The 20,363-nt window shown below is 40.5% G+C and overlaps 3 protein-coding genes across 7 annotated transcripts; 1 reads left to right on the plus strand and 2 right to left on the minus strand.

The window, feature by feature from the left end:
- Positions 1–655: 655 nt before the first annotated feature.
- LOC100822519 lies at positions 656–1,767 on the plus strand. Its single transcript, XM_003563800.4, has 3 exons — positions 656–814; positions 915–1,271; positions 1,402–1,767. Exons 1-3 carry the CDS (start codon positions 797–799, stop codon positions 1,459–1,461), a joined length of 435 nt encoding a protein of 144 aa, XP_003563848.2. The 5' UTR covers positions 656–796; the 3' UTR covers positions 1,462–1,767.
- A 280-nt stretch (positions 1,768–2,047) lies between these two features.
- Positions 2,048–8,270, minus strand: LOC100824347 (reticulon-like protein B17). 5 transcript variants are annotated; one of them, XR_002962542.1, is made up of 10 exons: positions 7,660–8,270; positions 6,231–6,384; positions 4,539–4,613; positions 4,299–4,449; positions 4,134–4,203; positions 3,986–4,051; positions 3,790–3,912; positions 3,373–3,574; positions 3,111–3,217; positions 2,048–2,603 (listed from the first exon to the last, which is right to left on the minus strand). XR_002962542.1 is itself a non-coding variant. In XM_010229376.3 (8 exons), the coding sequence occupies exons 1-8, from the start codon at positions 8,123–8,125 to the stop codon at positions 2,494–2,496; spliced, it is 1,215 nt and encodes a 404-aa protein (XP_010227678.1). In that variant the 5' UTR covers positions 8,126–8,264; the 3' UTR covers positions 2,048–2,493. The 5 variants fall into 5 exon arrangements, 2 of the variants coding, with proteins under 2 accessions (XP_010227678.1, XP_003560742.1); XR_002962541.1 differs by having other exon boundaries at positions 3,111–3,574; XR_002962543.1 differs by having other exon boundaries at positions 3,111–3,546; positions 7,660–8,269.
- Positions 8,271–11,453: 3,183 nt separating this feature from the next.
- On the minus strand, positions 11,454–17,160 carry LOC100822831 (exonuclease 1). Its single transcript, XM_003563801.4, has 11 exons — positions 16,946–17,160; positions 16,635–16,846; positions 15,985–16,063; positions 14,926–14,970; positions 14,702–14,851; positions 14,513–14,627; positions 13,965–14,065; positions 13,013–13,110; positions 12,817–12,909; positions 12,291–12,508; positions 11,454–12,090 (listed from the first exon to the last, which is right to left on the minus strand). Exons 1-11 carry the CDS (start codon positions 17,021–17,023, stop codon positions 11,609–11,611), a joined length of 1,671 nt encoding a protein of 556 aa, XP_003563849.1. The 5' UTR covers positions 17,024–17,160; the 3' UTR covers positions 11,454–11,608.
- Between the last annotated feature and the right edge of the window lie 3,203 nt (positions 17,161–20,363).

The following is a 20,363-nucleotide window of genomic DNA, read 5'->3' on the forward strand; positions in this document are numbered from 1 at the left end:
ACTAAAAATCAGAGTTAACCTATTTACCATTGTACACCACATCAGTTAATGCTAACAAATCATTTATAGTAGTTTAAAAACACAACCGATTTTTTGTGTTATTTGTTATCGTCTATAAATGACGTGAAGAGTGACTCTACTGTTTTTATGCCCAAATTGGATGAGAAGATGTTGTAATCAACAGATTGCACGGACGTGGCAGTTCTGTTGGGAGATTTTTAGCAGAGTCCGTGAGACGTTGATTGAAGCATTGACGAGCGTGAGTACGTCTGTACGTGTCCCTGGCGGGTGGGCACTGGAGCAAGCATGCATGCGACCCGGCCCTTGGCTAATAAATAACGTGCACGGATGCGGTGACTCTGGCGGAGAGATTGCGATTGCTGCTTGCATGCATTCCCCGGACGGCAGAGCAGCGCAGCAGTTAACAGGAGCCAGCAAGCGGCGTGAATCGTCAATGCAGCAGTCATGGTTATCTTAAAGGACCCAATTAACCGTGACCAGTGACCACCCGCGCGCCTTGAGGCTCGCATGTCAGCGTTAGTCACGGCCGGGTCGAGAGGTACCCGTCAACTACGAGACGCCTGTGGTGACTTCGTCAATCTCAAGATGATCGGTCGGTGGCTCAATTTCTCGGAGGTCTTCATAGGGGTAGGATGTACGTACGTGTGAGTCCTTGCGTCTGTACTGTGTCACGCTCGGCCTGTGTATAAAAAACTGCAATCCGCCAACAAACCTCTCCACCACTCTCCTATTATCGATCCATCCACTGCACCTGACATATACATACGACCACTATATGGACATCGAGATGGAGGTAAGTACAGTAGGTGTCGTCAAATTAGTTAGAACATGCATGCATATGTCGACCATATCGTACGTTGATGACTCATTGATGTGTGCGTGCACCTTAACAGAGGATGATGGGGTGCAAGATTCCGGCGTTCGGGTTGTGGAACTACTGCAGCGACCACCTGCCCACGACGCACTACTTGGACCTCGCAATGCAGGCCAGGCTGCTCAACCGTCGTCAGCTGGAACAAGCACGGCTACCGCCCGGTTCCTTCAACAGCACCTCTTCCCAGTCTCCACGCAAACCCGCCCAAATCAAGGTGATAAGGACACAAGTGGATCAGAAGCAGAGCAACGCCGGCGGGCTGCTGCAGGAGGACATCAGACTGTCTGATAGTGCAACCAGGCGTCATAGGGCTGCTGTGGACGAGGATCTCTACAAGGTGCCACCACCGCTCATCTACCACAAACCTAGAAGAAAGGTACTCCAGTAGTTTCTCGCTTGGGCATGCGTATCCATTTTTTCTTTACGGATGCTAAACTTTAGCTTCTTGTGCCGTGTTATTGTTATCTTTTTCAATGAAGAACATGTTTGTCTATTTTCTTTTTCAGATGAGGAATGTGGTCTGGAGTTTGTGGATTGGATGCCTCGGACTGGACTGCATTGCCTAGCTAACTAAACATGAAGAATAAAGATTATGTGTGACTTCAAGCTACACAATAATTATGAATCATGCCCGTAAGGGCCGGCGGCCCTGCTTCTCTTCGTCCCTAATTAATTATTTGCTCTCCAGATAGTTTTCCATTATCAGCCGAGCTATTCTATGATTTTTATTTTCTTTTTTCCATCACCACTAGTTGATATGTAAATCGTGCAATTATCATTTTAACTGCGAACTTTCATGCAAGTTCCACGGATGTGCCCATTTATCTCCACATATTCTGTATGGAGTTTTATGCACAGAATTAGTTCAAAAAAGGATGGAAATTCACTTATACTTCGACAACATGCAGCATTGATTTGATCAGAGTTAGATTACGAAAACAGTATGAGATTTGGGCAGGGTAGTTCCCAACAGTGGTTAACCCTCCCTATGGCAATCATGACCATCATCGGATTAGATTTTTTTCTTTTTTGGAAGGAATTTTTCGTTAGATTTGAGTTACCAACTTCCTATCCACAACGATGGGCCATAAAAGACCCTTCAAAACGATTATGGGCCATGATTTGCAACTACTTTCTGAAGAAAGATAATGATCAACAAACCAAGAGATGCCTGCAAAAGAATCTAACATGTGGACATTCAATCCAGGCCTCTATAGTAAGGCTTATATTCACACTGCCAGATGAGACTCGCTCAAAGCAAAAGAGGAATTGGGGCTTTGCCAACCAGAAACAGCACATCAGGCTTGACACGAATATAACAGCAACATGTGTGTCAAGCGATCATGCGTGCATTGTACTCGTACATGATACCTTCCTGGTTTCAGGTACGCTGAAATGTAGCTTCCTCGCCAAAATACTACCATCTCTGACTCTGCAGCAACAAGATGTACAGCTACCAGTAAATAGCAAACAGTTTTGTAGCCATTGAAGCGCTCTAGAGGATGCAATTTTGCAGCATATTTTTGCCCACACTAAGAACCACAGAAATACTCAGTTATGTCGGCATCTGTTTATTGGGCTGCACATGAGGTAGCTTGTTAGTCTTCCATCACAGTTGCTTGTCGCTGCTCCTGTATTACCCCCTCAGAATTCTTGCTAGTTCGTCCATACTGATCGTAGTAGCGCAGTGTTACTGCAGCAACCAAGGCTGCAGAAAGAGATATTGCATAGTTAAACTTCAACATGTTTGAATAAAGCAACATATTGTGATACAAATATTATAATCCAAATCACAAATGGTAGGAATCTGTCATGATGCTTCAAAGAGCACACAATCCAAATCAGAAATGATAGGAATCTGTAATGATGGTTCAAAGAGCAGGAGAACCTTTGCGTGTCTTTACTTGGGAGTATGAAACAAAGATGCATCTTTAAAATAGTCAACAAGTCAAACTTGAGTAAATGTTATGATGGAACCACAATAGTTGGTGCAATGGAAACTCAAAACCAACAGTTTTTTAAAAAAAGAAAAAAAATCACTTAAAACAACCACAATTGAGGTAATGTCGCTCACCAAACACATATCAACATATAGTATGATTCAGAGTTTATGATAGCGTTTGTGATCAAATGAGATCACACGTAACAGCCTACATGGAAAAAGGAAACCACATATACGCCATGTAATGTGGAGATGTGGCCGGTTGGGTCTTACTCTGCGGGTGGTCAACAAGTTCATTCCGCCCGGTCCCTCCGCCGCAAACAGAGCAGGTGAGCAGAACCCCAGAAGATGGCAGTGGCAGATGACCGTCATCAATTTCGCTGGCCAGGATGAATCAGTGCCACAAGTCAATCCGGTCTCCTCAAATCCCATTCTAAATACAACCTAATCCCCAAATCCACCCCCAAGTGACCACGTTCCTGGGCCACAGCGCTCACACATTGTCAAGGTGATCGATTTGCTTGTTGTCACTCACCTGCATGCTATTCTCCACTTGCCTCCTCCCTGCTGCTGACGGCAAGTGGCACCTGATTATGTTGAACGGGGCAGCCCCCTCAAGCCTGATAAGGTGCGGACGGGCTGTCCACGTCGATAAGTAATGTGGCAACGCTATGGGCTTCATTTTGCCATGTAGACTCTTAATGTCAGCCTACTTGGTAACAGCACTGTCATGAGTTCTAAATTGAAGGGTTTGGGTCTGGTCAGCAAGTTTACATCAATAGAGGTGATTAAGTAAAAAAATGTGGTCATGTGTTACCATTGACTCAACTGGTTAACAAAATCCAACAGTAGGTATTATTTTGCAATAAGCCAATAACATGAGAATCAGTCAAGCAATTTATATGAACCAGTCGTTTCAAACTACTTTCGATTCAATTGATCGTCAACTTACCAGCCATTATGCGTGTCTTCACACCAACCATATTCCAGAAGGTTGTCACTGCAGCAGCTGCAACAAGTTTCTTGCGGGGACAGGACTTCCATGCATTCAGAATCTGGGTTTTTAAACCCCCAACTGAAAAAAAGATAAGCATTATTCTTTGATCCATCACAAGGTAAATCAGGTGAAAGTGGTAGATGCTGCTTACCTTTTTCATGAATATGACTCGAGTAGCAGCTATAAAGTCTTGGAAGTGTAAAACAACCAAAAAAACCTGTACATTTTCATTAAACACAAGATACTATAGATAGGTGAAGTCATGAAGAAGTTGACTGCTCTTTGCTACTCAACCATACCTGTTGCTAGAAGCCTCCATACTGTGAACAGATGCCCATATTTAGCACCAAACAGAAGAACGGGTAACACCTAAGATTTAAGGAATCAGAAACCTCAGAATTGTTCAAAGAGAGTCATTATATTTTTGCAAGAACACAGATCATGAAATAAAATGTAAGGCCTACTTTCAGAGTCATGGATGGATCGCCAGAGAAGATCACTCGGGTCATGGTTATGAAGGAGTTAGCAACTGGCAAGACCGCTTTGGCAACCTGGAGTACATCCTCCTCGGTCAACTGGAAACTCCTTGCACGCTCCATGTTCTGCCTGTTACAGCTTTAAAATTAAAATTATTTGACAGAACTTGCAAGCAAAATTAACACAGTTCCATAGGCAAAACGAGAGAGAACATTACTGAATTGTACCTCTGAGAAATGGAATCTTTGAAGAAGGCTAAGCCCAACGTTACAACACCAAAGTTGCAAAGTACCTTGATTGGACTGCAAATACAAGGAAATATTCAAATTCCAGATTATAAATATGTACAAGAAAATTAGGTTGGTGCCATCAGATACGTCAGCATTTAGGAAAATACAAAAAATAGATCAGATTGACTAGGGCCATCACAAAGGTGAACAACTATGAAAACTGCCATTGTCCTGGTTTTGGGTATTAAGGTGATTATTTTTATTTCATCATAATAGCATACTTATCCTTGCCCTCCTCATCCCCTCTTTCTCATCTTTCTTTGTCTCTCCATCACATCTTACCAACAGTGTCAGCAAATTTCCACGGCCAACGCTAATCCATAGGGCCCAAGCTACACCGTGACCATCTATCATCTCTGGCCCTCACTGCCCATCTGCCACTGGTACCGTGCTTCACCATTGAGTGGAAGAAGAGTGAAAGGTAGAGCACAAGTAGAGTATAATTTGGAAGAACATATATGGGATCAGATCCATAGTCCAGTGAGGTGCAGCAGCATATTTCAGAGCATCGAGGAGCTGGTGCCGGTGCCAGTGGCATTAGTGCCATATCAAGGCGGTCCACCAAGCAACAACTGTGGTCTGCAGGACTCCACCTCCAAGTGCTTGCAGCTGAGTGTGAGGCATGATGCAATGCTATTGCTTCACCTGTGTGCAGCACAAACTCTAGCATACATCTATCCTAGCCCACAGATTTTTTTTCTATTCCTCTACTGCAACGTATTCATGACAGTAAGAGTTCAATATTTTATCTCAAAGATGTCCAAGTTCCTTGCAGCACCATATCTTTTTCTACTACAGTTGTGTTCCGATGTATTCATGACACTATGACGGTGGGTTCAACCTTACGTTCTTACCCGTATCCCAGTTTTTTCAAGATTTCGCCCACACATATGTCCTAGTTTTGTTGCACTCAGAAAAATAATGTCTCCATAACTACAAGTTTAAATCTATTTTACACCAAGAAATTCCCATCTTAAGCTCAAGTGGAGAACTCACACTTGTGAGTTGTGACAAGGAAGGCCAAGGGTGGAGCCAGCGCCCGACCACCCCGGGCAGTTGCCCAGGCTCCCCTCAATAAACCTTCCTTAACTAAAATAAGCAAAACGACTAGATTAACAAATTATTATGGACAAAACTTCAGTTTAGAAGGAATGAAAGGGTGTGGTTGGATTTAGCCTAGGTTTGCCCTACCAAAAGTGGGCTAGCCAATTTTTTGGTCATGCTTCTGCTTGCCCAAAATTAGCCAACATTGGCAAGAAAAATGAACTTGAGGTGCCAAAAGAAGCATTGGCATGCCCAAACATTGGCAACCATCCAAACAAAGACCAAACTATTTGGTCATGACCAAAAAATTGGTAGGACACAATTTGGCCACTATCCAAATAGCCCTGAAATGTATCTTGCCCAGGCTGTACTGATCAGCTGGCTCTGCCAATTAGGAAGGCTCGGTGATGCCCAATGGTATCCTCCAAAATTTCTCATGATTGAGATGATGCTGGACAGTGGAGTCCATTTGCAGTGGTAGCTTCCATAATATTTTTTTATGATAGCACCAGCCTATTATTTTTTCAATACGTAGTATAGTGAACAACATATTGATGAAATACAGCAGAAGTTGCACATGCATGCCTGAAATCGATGTCCCTTGAAAAGGATGAAGAGAGGAAAAGCATAGATCCAGAGCCAAACCAAAATGCTGATCGCCCAACATTCTTCCACATCACCAATTCGACAACCATTTCCCAAAGACCTTCCCAGTCAGACTGCTCTACATTCTCTGGACCTAGCACACAAACAGGAATTAACCACATCAGAAAAGGAAGATTCATATGTAACTTGCACCAACATACCACAACAAAAGAATTTTAAAAGCAAAAGAATAATAATAATTGCACAGTAAAAGTGCAGACAGAACTACTCTCCGGCAGCAATTTGTTAAATATGTTAATTGTGAATGCCATATATGAACAGGAACAACGTTTTATCTACTATTAGTAGTGGATGTGAATATATCTGAGCTACTTTGATATGTTGAATCAGAAATTACACAGGCTTTGGTTCAGAAATTGAATCGAAACTATTTATACTGTCTCCAAATCAATAACCCAATCCAGGTTAGCTAAATCTATGTTATTTTGGTGTAATTTCAGAAAATTTTGAGCTCCTTGTTTTCCTGGTCGCGTACTGTCCACAACAAACGCAGACAGTCAGCACGGACTTCTTTTTTTGTTACCAGATGCAGACCTTTCTTGCCTCAATGCTGTAAAATCCACCCCCTTGGTCCAAAGTCCAAACAGTTAGCATATGACATGCCGCACAAATTTACTGTACTCTGGGGTCACATATCATCTACTTGTGGAAGTGCCATGACTCATTCCGTCATTTGATTCAGCCTCTTGTGCCATGTCCGCTGCACAAGATCTTCAACCTACCCTATTATTGCCGTATATGACTCATTCACCCTTTAAGTTTAACCTACCCTAACTGTGCTGTAGGTAGTGAGCAGGTTTGAAGTTAAAATTTGAGCGAGTAGAATTGGGGGCTCCTATTCAACCAATAAAATTCAAAAAGAGGCAAAATCTTTAATTAACAAGACAATCCAAACCAAATTTCAAAACTACGTTGTTAACAGGAAATTCAGATCCAGCACAAGAAGTTTTTTGAAGCTATACAGAAAAAAGGCCTTACATCAACACCAAAATAACAGAAAAATAACATAATTTCCTCAAGAAAATCCAACTGCACCCACAGGAAGGGCTGAAAGCATCCTTAAGACCACAAACTTGTAAAACCGAAGAAGACAATTAAATCACTGATGAACTGAACAATACATGTAACGCCAAGAAGGATATATTAGTCCCTATTCAACAGTCTGCCATTTGCATTCTGTTAATCATAAGTACATAAAATCAAATTATAGCACCAAGTTTAAAATTGCCTAAAGAGTTATCAGGAAGCAATATTTCCTATATGAACCAAAAACTAAAAGATTGTGATGCACCAGTCCCGAATTCTCTATGAACCCTAAAACTGACAATAGTAGTACGAGTTAATTTACCTTGGGTTAGATTGGTACGAGGATAAGGCACCAAAGCCAGGCCCGACACCTTCTTCTCCTTGACGATTGCTACCAATCCCTTGGCAGCCGGAGGCTGCGCCGCGGTCTTCTTTCTCCGGGTCTTACCCACCGCTTCCTCCGCCGCCGCCGCCTCGTTCCCCGTCTCCTCCCTCCTGCCGCCATTCTCTAGCCGCCGCCGCGCCCTCCTGACATTCTTTCCGGGCGACGCCGCTGTGCGCGCCTCCCCCGCCCCGCGGCGCTTCTTTCGTGGAGACCCGGCAGCCCCTGCGCCTTTGTCGACGGACGAATCGCGAAGAAGAAGCTTGGACCGACGGCGCCGAATGGGGCTGTCGCGGGCAGGGGAAAGCGGGAGCACGTCCCCCCAAGGGGAGATGACCGGGAAAGGGGACGCGGGATCATGCCGAGCAGTAGCGTCGGCGATGTCGACGTCAACAGGGCTCGGCATAGGAGGATCAGGGGGTGGACGGCTCGGTGAATAGGGCTATATTTCCATTGATTTGCTCTGCGGCGAGCTGGGTCTGGGGTTTTGGAGATGGAAACATCCGGCAGCGGGTTCCAAATTTGAAGCTTCGCCCCTTCTAACCGGTGGTGGATCTTCTCGAGTCGTCGAAAGAAATTTTTTATTTTTTGAAAATTTCCATCCGTCCCGAAATAAATAAATTTGTGTATTCCTTTCCGTCCAACAAAAGATGTTTCAAGTTTGTCAAAATTTGGATGTATCTAAACACAACTAAGTGTATAGATGCATTCAAATTTGATCAAAGTTGAGACATCTTTTGTTAGACGGAGAGAGTATAAGAATTTATTTCAGGACGGAGAGAGTAGTACATATTAAACCATAGACTTATTCACTTCAATTTTTGCGTATTAAAAGTAGTAGTACGAAGTAGCATAGTTTTATTTCTAAAAAAAATACCATGATAATGAGTTAAAAGATGTCAGTGACTCACTCACTGTGGTGGTATTTTTTGGCGGATGATAATTGCATTATTATTTTTTAAATACTCCATCCGTCCAACAAAAAATATATCAAGTTGTCAAAATTTAGATGTATCTAGACATGACTTAGTGTATAGATTGGAAGTGCAAGTTGCTCCATGTGTGGTTTTGGTAATTAATGACAATCCCTATGAACTAATGTTTTAGTTGAGATATATTTGAAGAAATGTTCCATAGGTAATGCATGAAGACCACTTGATGAATTCAACGATAAATGTCATAAAGTTATAAAGATATATAATGAGAGTTGATAGTTGGATGTGTGGTTTTGGTAACCGATGACAATCCCTATGGATAAGTGTTTGCATTGAGCTTTATATGAAGGAACGGTACTAAGCAAAGTATATGGAATTGAAGACATGAAGTTATTAGATTTCAATGAGTGAATCAAATATTGTCGAGAAGAAGAAGGTGAAGTTCCCATAAAGATTAAGATCTTAAAATAATGATTACAACATAAGAATTCAAGATATGGCTTCATGACAAGGTTATGGTGTGCTCATAAGTTGAGCCATGGTTGACCGAGTTATGGAGCAAGCACTCAAGTGAAGAATCCATTATGTGTCTCAAGATATTGTTATAGAGAATGAAGAAGACCAAAGCTTTATTCATGGTGAATCCCATGTACGGTCATGAGAGAGTATATAATGATCAAGTCTTGAAGAAATGAAGATTAATTGAAGAGTTCAATATTGCCTTCAAGATATCATAGATATGGAGTAAAGGAAAGATGAAGGTTGACCAAGATAAAGTGCAAAAATTGGATTCAAGTTGGTCAACATACAAGCGTAAATGATGTACCACGTGAAATCTAGTGGTACGGTAAGCATTTGTCTATTGCACTTTGTGAACTAACCCATAAACTATGTGTTTGCTATTTATATGTGGATTAGGTGTTACTCATGGGTTTGCATCAACATAAGGAATTCATATAACCCATGAGAGGATGATCAAGTTGAGACGGTCATCAAGGTTAATTGTGCAAGTTCAACATGAGCATAGAATGAGAGTAAATGCTTGAAGCTTGTCATCTATTTGGTTGTAAGTACATGTGAAAATGTAATTAAAGTGAAGGTCTCTCCCACATTGGAGTATGGGGGAGCAAATTAAGAATCTTCACCAAAGTGACCGTGATGAAGTGGAGGATTCCAACATAAGACAAGCATGAACGTCTACATCAACCTAAAGTGGATTGCTCAAGGCAAAGGTATATGTAGCTAGGTTTTCCTAGTTTTACCGGTCTCAAGGAGTTTGGTGTGATACTAGTTTATACGTTCGATAGCCATTCTATCAAGAGGGGCTTTCGGAAGGTAACTTGAACTCGTTGTGCGTAGAGTGCTCAAACCTTTGCATATTTTGCTTCATCTCTTTTGGTTGATCTTTATTGGATTTCTGTGTGAGTTCGTAGAGCTCGTTGTTATCTTCGAAACAAGTCCAACTTCATCGAAATCGGAGTTCGTATGTAAAAGTTATTGCCGTTTTCGTGTGAGTGGTTCTACAGTTTTTTGTAGGCCGGAACTTCCGGGCTAATTCCGGGTTGGTCTGGATTCCGCGAACAACTTGTTCTAGAATTTCTGAATACAGCATGAGAAACTAGTAATCATTACCACTAGATTAGAGTAATTACTTGAATCGACTTGAGTCAATTTAGTTGCTGTATTAATGAGGTGATTGTGTTGTTGTGCTGTGTTGTTCATCATATTGCAAAAAAAAATGGCATGTATGCTTATGCATTTGGAATTAAATTAAACTGGAATGAAAAATAAAACAAATAGTAGTAAGAACAAGGATGCAAGTAGTTAAAATGTTGTTAATTTGAATCTTTGTTACATGAGTGCTATATGGCTTGAAGTTTAAGAGTAATCAAATTGAATAAAAAATCATTTCGACCATGAACATGTGCACCGGGAAACTTGAATATTAAACCACTACGATCGTGTAAAATTATTACCGAGCAAAAGCTTCAGAAGTTTGTTGTTCTATAAAGAGATTACACCCGCATAGTTCCTCCGTCCAATAAAAGATGTCTCAATTTTAACTAAATATGAATGTATCTATACATAAAGTCATGTAGATACATTCAAATTTTGACAAACTTGAGACATCTTTTGTTGTACGGAGAGAAGTAGAATTTAAATAATTTAGCTTTCATAAGAAACCACCTAATTACAGCGCAGTTACAGTGGCTGCGTTCTTTTCGGCTTTTAGGACCAGCTTAAGCTGACCTCACCTAGCTTCCTCTAGAAACCGCATCTCAGATTTAGCAAGGTTCCTGAAGTAGTTTAGGCCAAACTAGTTTGATAGCCTAATCAAAATTTAGGTGCGGCTTTTCCAGGAAGCTGGGGGAGGGCAGCTTCTAGGAGAAACCAGTCCTAGAAGCCGAAAAGAACTGGTCCAGTAAAATACAATTGGTGCACTGCATTTTAACCAAATTTGCTCATAGAGTTATAGATGTTGGTAGTTTTTCTATAAACTTGGTTAAACTTTAAGAAGTTTGGCTTATAACAAGTCTAGATCATTTTATATTTAGGAACGAAGGAAGCATCACATTAGGGATCCCAAATATGGCCTCATGCTTCCAATCCATGAATCTTTTCGGTCTTTTCGCAATTACAAAGCATAATATGCACATTTGCACATCACACAATCGTTCAAGTCTAGAGCACACAACACGACTAGATTTGACGATTCACGGTCTCACAAAGTTGAAGCATGAGCCACCAGGATGGCATATGCTTTTTGCATTCATCTTTCTTCTTATAGTTATACTCTCGTGGAAAAAAATTCTCAAAAGATGTATTGAATAATTTCTCAAGAAATGGAACTCAACATTGTACGGGAATAGAGTTGTACTACTCATGAAAAATTCTCAAAAGATGTATTGAATAATTTCTCAAAAAGTGCAACTCAAAATCGCACAGGAATTGAGTTATACTCTCATGAAAAAATTCAATATTCCACTACTTTGATTTACTCTTTTGCTCGTTTTATCCCTGAACGCCTTCCTCTTTGATGATTTCTGATTCGGCATAGATTGCACACTTTCTTGTGTCAACGGCCAGCACAATCCAGCTGACAGTTCATTTCGTTCCCAATATTCTGCTTGGTCAATGCTCTCCTTTCGATCCAGGTTTTCTGCTTGTCCATTGCTCTCTTGCGACAACGACGAGCATAATATAACTGATTCTTCATCATGCAGATCAATTAGCAACTCATTTTGATCCGGTGCTTGACCTTGGTCAGTGGGTAATTTTCTCTTCTTGAATGGGTTGTTGTCAGGGGTGCTTTTTGGCCCCACTTCATTACTCTCCACCGCCAGAGAGGAGTGCTTCTGCTGTAGAAATTTGCCAAGGGCAAGGGTTCCTTTGTTGTGCTTTTGTTCACCATTGGTAATCTCATCCACAGCAAATGCTGCTCAAGAAAACAAGAGACAGTTATGACAAGTCCTCAGATAGATTTGTTTCAATGCAGTACAAACACAGTAGGGGGAAAAAGATCACATTTCTTTTCAAAAAAATGATAGTTTTGCTCAAACTCTGTGGCAACAACAAATAAATGAATAGCTATGCAATGACTTGACATACTTTTAAAAAGTAAAAGAGAACACTTGCCTACGATGTTGCCTTTGCTTTTCTGGGATGAACAGATTGTAATACAACTCTCTTGTGACAAAATTTCCTGAGAACCATGCTGATTAGCAACATTGAATGTGGAGGTATCGATAAATTCAATGGGGCTGATAGTTCTGGAGAAATTATCAAATGCCTCCATTGTAACTGGATTCAAGTGCCCCTCTGCGATTGCTCTTGCCATTGATGGGGCTAGCGCTCTTTAGATTATCAAGGAATGGGCACTGTTAAGGGACGGAAATAAACAATAACTGTAAGAAACATGGACGTGCCTTATTACCACACTATGTAAATAAAACAGATAATCATTAATTCTATGAAACTATGCATTCACTTTAGAGGTAACTTGTGTCTGCCTAACAAGCTATGTTTTTCCCCTCTAAATGGACAAGTTGTCTAAGATACCAGCAAATGGATGTATTATTGTCAGAGAAGCAGCATCAGTAAAATATCTACATACAGATGTCACATGCTACAGCTCATGAATAAAGTGAAACATTAAGGATACGGTCCAAGAATATCCAGATCTCCAGCCAAGTAGTTAAGATATTGTTCCTCCAAAGGTTTCAAATGTTTGAGTGTCTTGCTTTTGACATCATATCTGGGACATTCGAAGGAGAGTGACTTGTCAAATTGTACAGAACAGTGTCTTTTTGAAATAGGGTTATAAAAGATGCACAGAGCTAAGACAAACACAATCTTACACTCTAGCGTGATTGAATACTGCAAGAGTTTTCCAGAATGAATCGCTGTAATCATCTGGCACAGAATACCGCTTGCCAAGCTTCAAGGTTGATAATACCTGGCAATACTTACATCAGAGATGCTAGGGATCATGTTTGTTCAGGAGAATAGATAATATTTTCAGAATCTGGTATCAGAGAGCACAACACTAATCACTAGTGTGCACATTGTCGAGAAATTACAAGGTACACCATAAAGAATTGTTTGCTTTAATAAAAAAACGTGGCACAATATATGTAACTAGATGCAACATGGTGTCTCTGTGAAACATGACAGCAACTGTGCTTTGCACTTCTGCACAAAATAAGTGCTGTTTTGCAAATCAGACGTCACATTTTTTTTCTTTAAATGTTTGTTCGCTAGCAGTTTGACAAATATATAGCAGTTGCTGTAAAAATATGTACTACCACACAAGAAACTTATTTAATGATGGCAGTTCACTCTTGGTTTTAGTAATAGTAAGATACAAGAGACTTCCTCTTAAATTAGGATCACTCGACTATTTTCTTTGACTTGGATTCTACTTCTTTCTAACCTGGACAGGAGTCATACCTTTACTGAAAGTCAATTGCCATTCAAACTAACTCCTGTAAACCAACCGAACTGGACGTGCCAGTTGGACTCTACTGCTGTGCTGCCACAGCCATAGAAAGTACAAGTCCACAACAGTTTGTATTGTTACTATAGAAAATATGATGTATCACAAATTCCCAGTGGCGACTGCATCATTTTTAGCAAATAGCTCACATGCTACAAAATGGTAATAACCGTGTACTTAATCTACACTTTTATAACATGGGCTCTAGTATAGTAATTAATTAAACTTTTGCAGAAAGTATCCAGAGAGTACATGATATTTTGTTTTGTAAATAGCATGAGATAAGTAGAGAGTAGTTATTCTTAGTTTCTTACACGGTCTATATTTTTGTATTTTGAGATGAGGGAATATGCTCTTTTAGTACCAATGCCAGGAACAGAGGGAAGAAAGTCACATCCTGCAAGAACACACATACCTGTCCAAATAAATATGTCAATAAGAAACTAATACTTCGGTCACGTAGTGCAGGGTAAGAACTGAGAAAGATATTAGAGAAAGGAAGGCCTGACTGCATAGACCTCAAGATACAGTAACTGGTCTAAGAGCTGAACAAATCTAAGGTGACAGCATGCACCTATCTTTTGTACAGAGCAAGTTAAACTAGCAACTACTCCCTCCGATCCATAATAAATGTCAGGGATTTAGTATTGTACTAAATCCCCGACACTTATTATGGACCAGAGGACTTTGTACTAAATCCCCGACACTTATTATGGATCGGAGGGAATACATGCTATGAACAACAGGAAAAAAACGCTTCAATAACAGCTGAACAAATCGGTCAAATTTGCCTCCATACAGGCTTTTAAACAATATTCTAGTTCAAGTCTTCAAGATATAGAACAGTAGAAATGGCATTTACCAGTAAAAAGGTTTTGGTCGAAATCCTTGAAAGAAAGACCATCTTTTACAGTCTCCATGGTTTTCTTCATTATGAACTCTTCACCATTCCCGAAGCGATCCATCTTAAATATAATCTATATAATTTGACGTGCATTAGATAAAGTGGAGAAATCCAAAACATAAATGAATATCAAAGTGAATGTCTCACAGCAGTGCAACCATATGCTATTAGATCACTGTCTTCAGTTATAACAGCAGCTATGCCCCCTTGATCAGCATCTAGAGTAGCTAGATATGCCAACTGTGCATCAGCTTCATATGGAGCAACCAAGAACTCAACATTTTCTGACCTTAAAATCTGACGTGAAAAAAGTTCAGTTTTTGCTACATGAGGTGAAGAATGGTTACGTGGAAGAACTTTCAAAGAAGCACCTGAATCAGTTGATAAGCCATTGATGGAGTAATTTGCACAGCTTTCTGCAGATGAACAGAGATTAGGATGCTTTTAGAAAACATTATGAAAGCCACAATCAAAGTTTCAAAACATCATGCCATATCTCCTTAACATGCAAGGAAACTAAGTCACAGGCTCAAAGGAACTTTTTTGGCTGTGTGCATCGTTTTGATGCAGAGGCCCGGAGATCCCCTTTTCGAAAAAAAAGGCTCAAAGGAACTTTTGTGCTGGTTGTTTATATTGTTAAACACCGTGCAAAGGGTCTGAATGGCAAGGATTGAAATGAAGCTATAGACTGAAATGGTGAACTTTTTAGGAAGAACACTATTTCTTCTTCTAACTTAATCAAATAGGAGAAAACTACCTCGTTATTTAATATTTATACCAACTAACCACTATTCTACATTTGAACTTATTTTTGTTTTCTCTTACAGGATAGAACTAGGCTTCTGGTAATAGAAAATGGATTTGAACTTCTTTTTTTGGCAAAACTCATATGTTCAAGCACATGTCAACCATACTTGTGCACCTTGTGCTTGCTCTTTTCTTCAAAAGAGATACTCGTTGCACATAAAAGGAAAAGTAAAATAACACACAATGTAGGAAATGGAGCCAAGACATTTGAAGTGTTTTTTTTACTTAAAAATATCTACTTCCCTGAGACTAGAAATAAAATACTACCTCCGTTCTGTTTACTTGACATCCTATAATGTGTGCAATTAACTTTTAAATAAATTTACTTATATATGTATAACTTTTTCGGATTTATCACATGGAAATGGTATCAGTTGATTTGTCACTGAAAGTCTCCCCATGTTGCCTTAAAAAGAAGTTCGCCCATTCATTATAATTTTAATATAATTGTTGCTGACATAAGTCAAATTTTAAAACTGATACATGAAGATTTTATATTTTTCACATAAAAATATTACTATTAGACTTCCCATCAAAAGTAAGCCTTACGTGCTGAATGCTTGATCATATCAAATGTTCAGTAATTTTCCTGTTCTGGTAAATATTGCAAGAAAACTGCTTACCCGGAAAAAGTCAATGGCAGCAGCTGTATTTCCTTGCTCAAGCTTTTCTTTTGCCAATACCAAGCTGAGGTCCCTCTTCCTGAATTTTAATAACCAAGTGAATTATAAAACTACAGATGGTTATAGACATTATCACATTAACCATCAAAAATCCATCAAAAAAATCAACAGAAGGCGAATATTGTATTACTATCGAATCGCTAGTTGATGGCAAATATGTACTCCCTCCGTCCCGAAATAAGTGACGTGGATTTGTACAAGGGATTTATATAGATTCTAATACAAATCCACGTCACTTATTTTGGGACGGAGGGAGTACTATCTAAACATTAAGACTGAAAGTTAACTACTGAAAGGGACTGTTCCTGACGCCAACAGAAGTTCGATTCTTATTGTTTCCATACATGTTTCCAATCTGATGACCAACCAACTCCATTGTTTTTTTAGAGAGATTAACCAACTCCATTGTGACCTTAAAACAAAGCTGTGCAAGGAGTTAACGCACAATGCTAGTGTTGCAACAATTAAAATACCTCCCATGCTAACAAATCATACAATCTCAACTGATCACACTAAGTTACTAGCTAACAGATGAAAAAAAAGGAACTGCATTTCTCAAGCAGATGGTATGACAGTTCGAATAGGCATACTTGTGCCTGTCTTTATCCGTGGCCGACTTGCAGGGCATGCTGCACCCGTCAAAGACGACGACGGGCACAACCTTATGATGCCGCAGGAGGTTGATATGGTGCATGAAATAGCTGATGTAGCGCCTGGCACCGCCGCTCTTAGGGTCCAAGCACAGCTCCATGCTGCAAGAATAGGCTCCTTTGTGGAGCCAAGAGTAGGCATCGATACCGACCTGCCGACGCAAAGAACAAGCAGCGATAAATCCGATAGATGGATGAAATTGTAACAGAAAAATGCGAGTGCAAGGTGAAATATTGGGGGATCTATTTACCCGTTGGCCGGCGTACTTCTTGATGTGCACGGGCTCGATGAATGGCTTCATGAAGCGGAGAAGATTAGGGATTCCCATCAGTGCGACAAAATAATCATAAGTCGATTGGTTCTGGATTTGTTTCGGCCTTTCGGGGGGAAAGATTTGGCCGGGGAGAAGCAGAGAGGCGGAAATGAGGACGACTAGCCTAACGAGGCACGAAGGGTTATGAGGTCACTGACAAGTTTAGCGAATGTGTGGGTCCCGCGATACCCTGGGCAGTGAGCTTCGCGCGCACAGGATTAGTTTCCCGCGCTTCCCCGCCTCCCGCGACTCTCAAACACACGTTCACCGCCAAAAGAAACTTAAGCATATTCTTTCTTTCTCTTAATTTGTTGTGTTTATTGCTAAGGACAGAACTAGAGCAGAGGCCTGCGCGCAAATGATCAAGAGCTATTGGATCCACGAAGACAGCCAGCTTGCAGCATGGGTCTCCAAAGCTCCACTAATGGCTCGTAACTATTTGCACGAAGGTGTGCTACCCGTGCTGTGAAGCTAGATTTTCCACTCCCGATTACGAGTGATTTTTTCTTCTCTCAATTTCTCTCTCCTCTTCCGGACTATCTCGAGATCTTCCACAACCTTAATGACTCATTTTTTTAATGTCCGCGGTGAAATACGAAGGTAGGATAGCAGGAGTATTGAGTTCTTTTTTGACGGCCGGATGATTTGGAACCACATGCCTACATTATCTTTGGAATGGAGCTAGATTTATCTTACTTACTATTTCTCCACCATTATATATTCGATATTATCCATGCAACATCCCATTGTTCCACCTTGTGCCTGCACTTTTGATCATGCAACTTTGCTCGCTTGATACTTTCTGGTCAACACTCGAAATTGTTTCTCTGCTTATTGGTTTGGGCTGCTCGTGTTACTTGAACCACAACCATTGTTGGAGATATGCTTTATAGACACTCATGTGATGCTGGTATTTTCTATCTAATCATGTGTTATGCATGTTATCTTGGAACACCATCATTCATACGTATCAACCAATACGTGATTTGTTTTTGTGAGGCCATATATTGATGAAGATTGTTCTAATGGTCTCTAGATGATCAGGTTAATGGGACAAATATCCTTATATCAGTAGTATACGATTTGGTTTGATGATTATACTTCACAAGTCATGGACGTAGACGATGCTAATACTCATGCGCGGATATCACTGAGTTAGAAAGAACTTTGAGACGCAACAATATGTTTGTCATTTGTTAGTCTGGAGCAAGGTGTATATGCTATGTCCTAGGCTTGAGGTCTTCACATGTTCTCGAGACATGAATCAGCATACTTATGAGCTATCAAATGCTCCCCTGTAATAGGTAATTTTTGGATATCCCGTCCAACATGTCAAGATAGGATTTGCCCCCCTCCCCCGACTTGGATAGATAACTTTGGGTCTCTCAAGTGATAAGATTCACAAAGCAAGTCCGTGCATATTTGATTATCAATTAATCAGGTTTCAAAAATATGCATCACATGTTTGACGCGAGAGGTCAAGCTTCCAACACGGATTACAAGTATTCGTCTAATTTAACCCGACAACACATATAGCATGACAAAAGTAGTGTTGCATTTACCACGTTGTATGATTTGGCATCACAAATTTGCGAGCACTTGAGAGTTGGCGTGTTCTAGGAGCCGCTACCAGCTATCAACTTGAATTTGAGAACACTTGGAGCGAGTAGGGTACTCAAAGCCACATGTGAGAACTTGGACTGACTTTAAGTCGTATCCAAGTGATCATGACGTATAGGGTCGTAGCCTTATGAGTAAGGAATCCACAATGATTGGATCTAAGTGATCTTTGTGTATAGAGTCCTCAAGAGCCTCAAGTGTTGAGCATATTTTGGGATGTTAAGTAGAGTAGATCAACTCGTGAAGGGTTATAGAAGACAATATGACACAGATGTCATCATTCTTGCGCCCAAGATGTGCCATCGGATTTCGCAATCGGTCGCACGAAGTTTCTCCATGTACATGTGGATACCTTGGAGGCTTGGCACCTGCCACACTCGACTACACTGCATCATTCGTATTGTATTAGGAGACCTGCTCGACGCAACATGAAATTCTACCATAATACAGAGGAGCAACCGCCATACTGCGACTATAAAAGGATGGCCAGATGCTCGCAAGAAGGGAGAGTAATCAAGAGATTGCAAGAGCCTACCATACACACATAATCCTAACCCGCTGAGTCGCCAAATACCCCAATCGTAAACACTATTGTACTTTAAGTGTCCGATAATCTCAACAAGACATGAGTAGAGTTGTTACCCAATCCGAGGTGGTTTAGACCTGTGTAAATGTATGTGTTAGTCGCATCCTGAGATTCTCCCCACGTCTAAACAAATCACGTACGAGTACGTATCATATCGAGGCAACAAGATTTCATCCCTTGACAATAAATAAAGGACATGACCTTGCGGTAGGAAGGAGAGAACACATATTGCACCTTTTGATTTCCAATATTGTAAAGTGATGATCTGTAATGTTTTTTCCGGTATAAATAGCATTTAATAACAATCAGATATGGAGTACAAGCGATGTTTGTCTGATTTTCTGCATGTCTTATATTTCATCCATCCTGAATTAACTGACGTGGATTTGTATATCTATACAAATACACGTCAGTTAATTCGGAACGTTGATAAGGGGTGGCCCGATCTTCTCAGAGAGCAACGTGGATAACTTGTATGATTCTACAAATCTTCTAGCTGTTCACCCGTCACCGCACGACGAACTTGCAACCCAATGGAAATTCGCAACACCACACACTTGCGCAGTAGTCCGCCAACCACAAGTGGTTTCGCAATCTTCCAATTCCCAGTAGAACGAGAGATTATGCTCGAAATTTCAGTAGATAAAAACACCTTATCAAAACGAATATGGTGTGTATAGGATTCCAGATGAATGATTCTCGCAATTCAACAAAGTCTCGAAAATAACTAAAACGTGGTCTAACCCTAACCCTAGGCGTACCGTGTAACAGCCCGAGAGCAACCCTTTTCCTTTAAGCCCTTTTGGATTGTTTTGTAATTTAATTGTTGTCATCATCTATCATGCTCATGTCATCATAATTGTTTTGCCATGTCATTAACATCATGTCACATGAAACCATATTCATTGCACGAAGCTGTCTTTAATGTGCTTGCCTTTTCGCGTGTTCGCGAAAGCCTAAAACTATTTTTATAGAAATTCTATTTTGGTTTGACAAATTACTTCCGGGATTAATTAGACCTAGCCTCTCGTCTCTTAATTTGTCACGAAAATATAAATTGGTAAAACCTGTATTTTTGTTTGAGACTTTTGTTGACCCAAAAGCCCATTAAACCAAACCCTATTTTTTTCTAACCTATAAACCTATCCT

The sequence above is a fragment of the Brachypodium distachyon genome, chromosome 1, assembly GCF_000005505.3.
Source record: "Brachypodium distachyon strain Bd21 chromosome 1, Brachypodium_distachyon_v3.0, whole genome shotgun sequence".
In the NCBI taxonomy this organism is placed as follows: Eukaryota; Viridiplantae; Streptophyta; class Magnoliopsida; order Poales; family Poaceae; genus Brachypodium; species Brachypodium distachyon.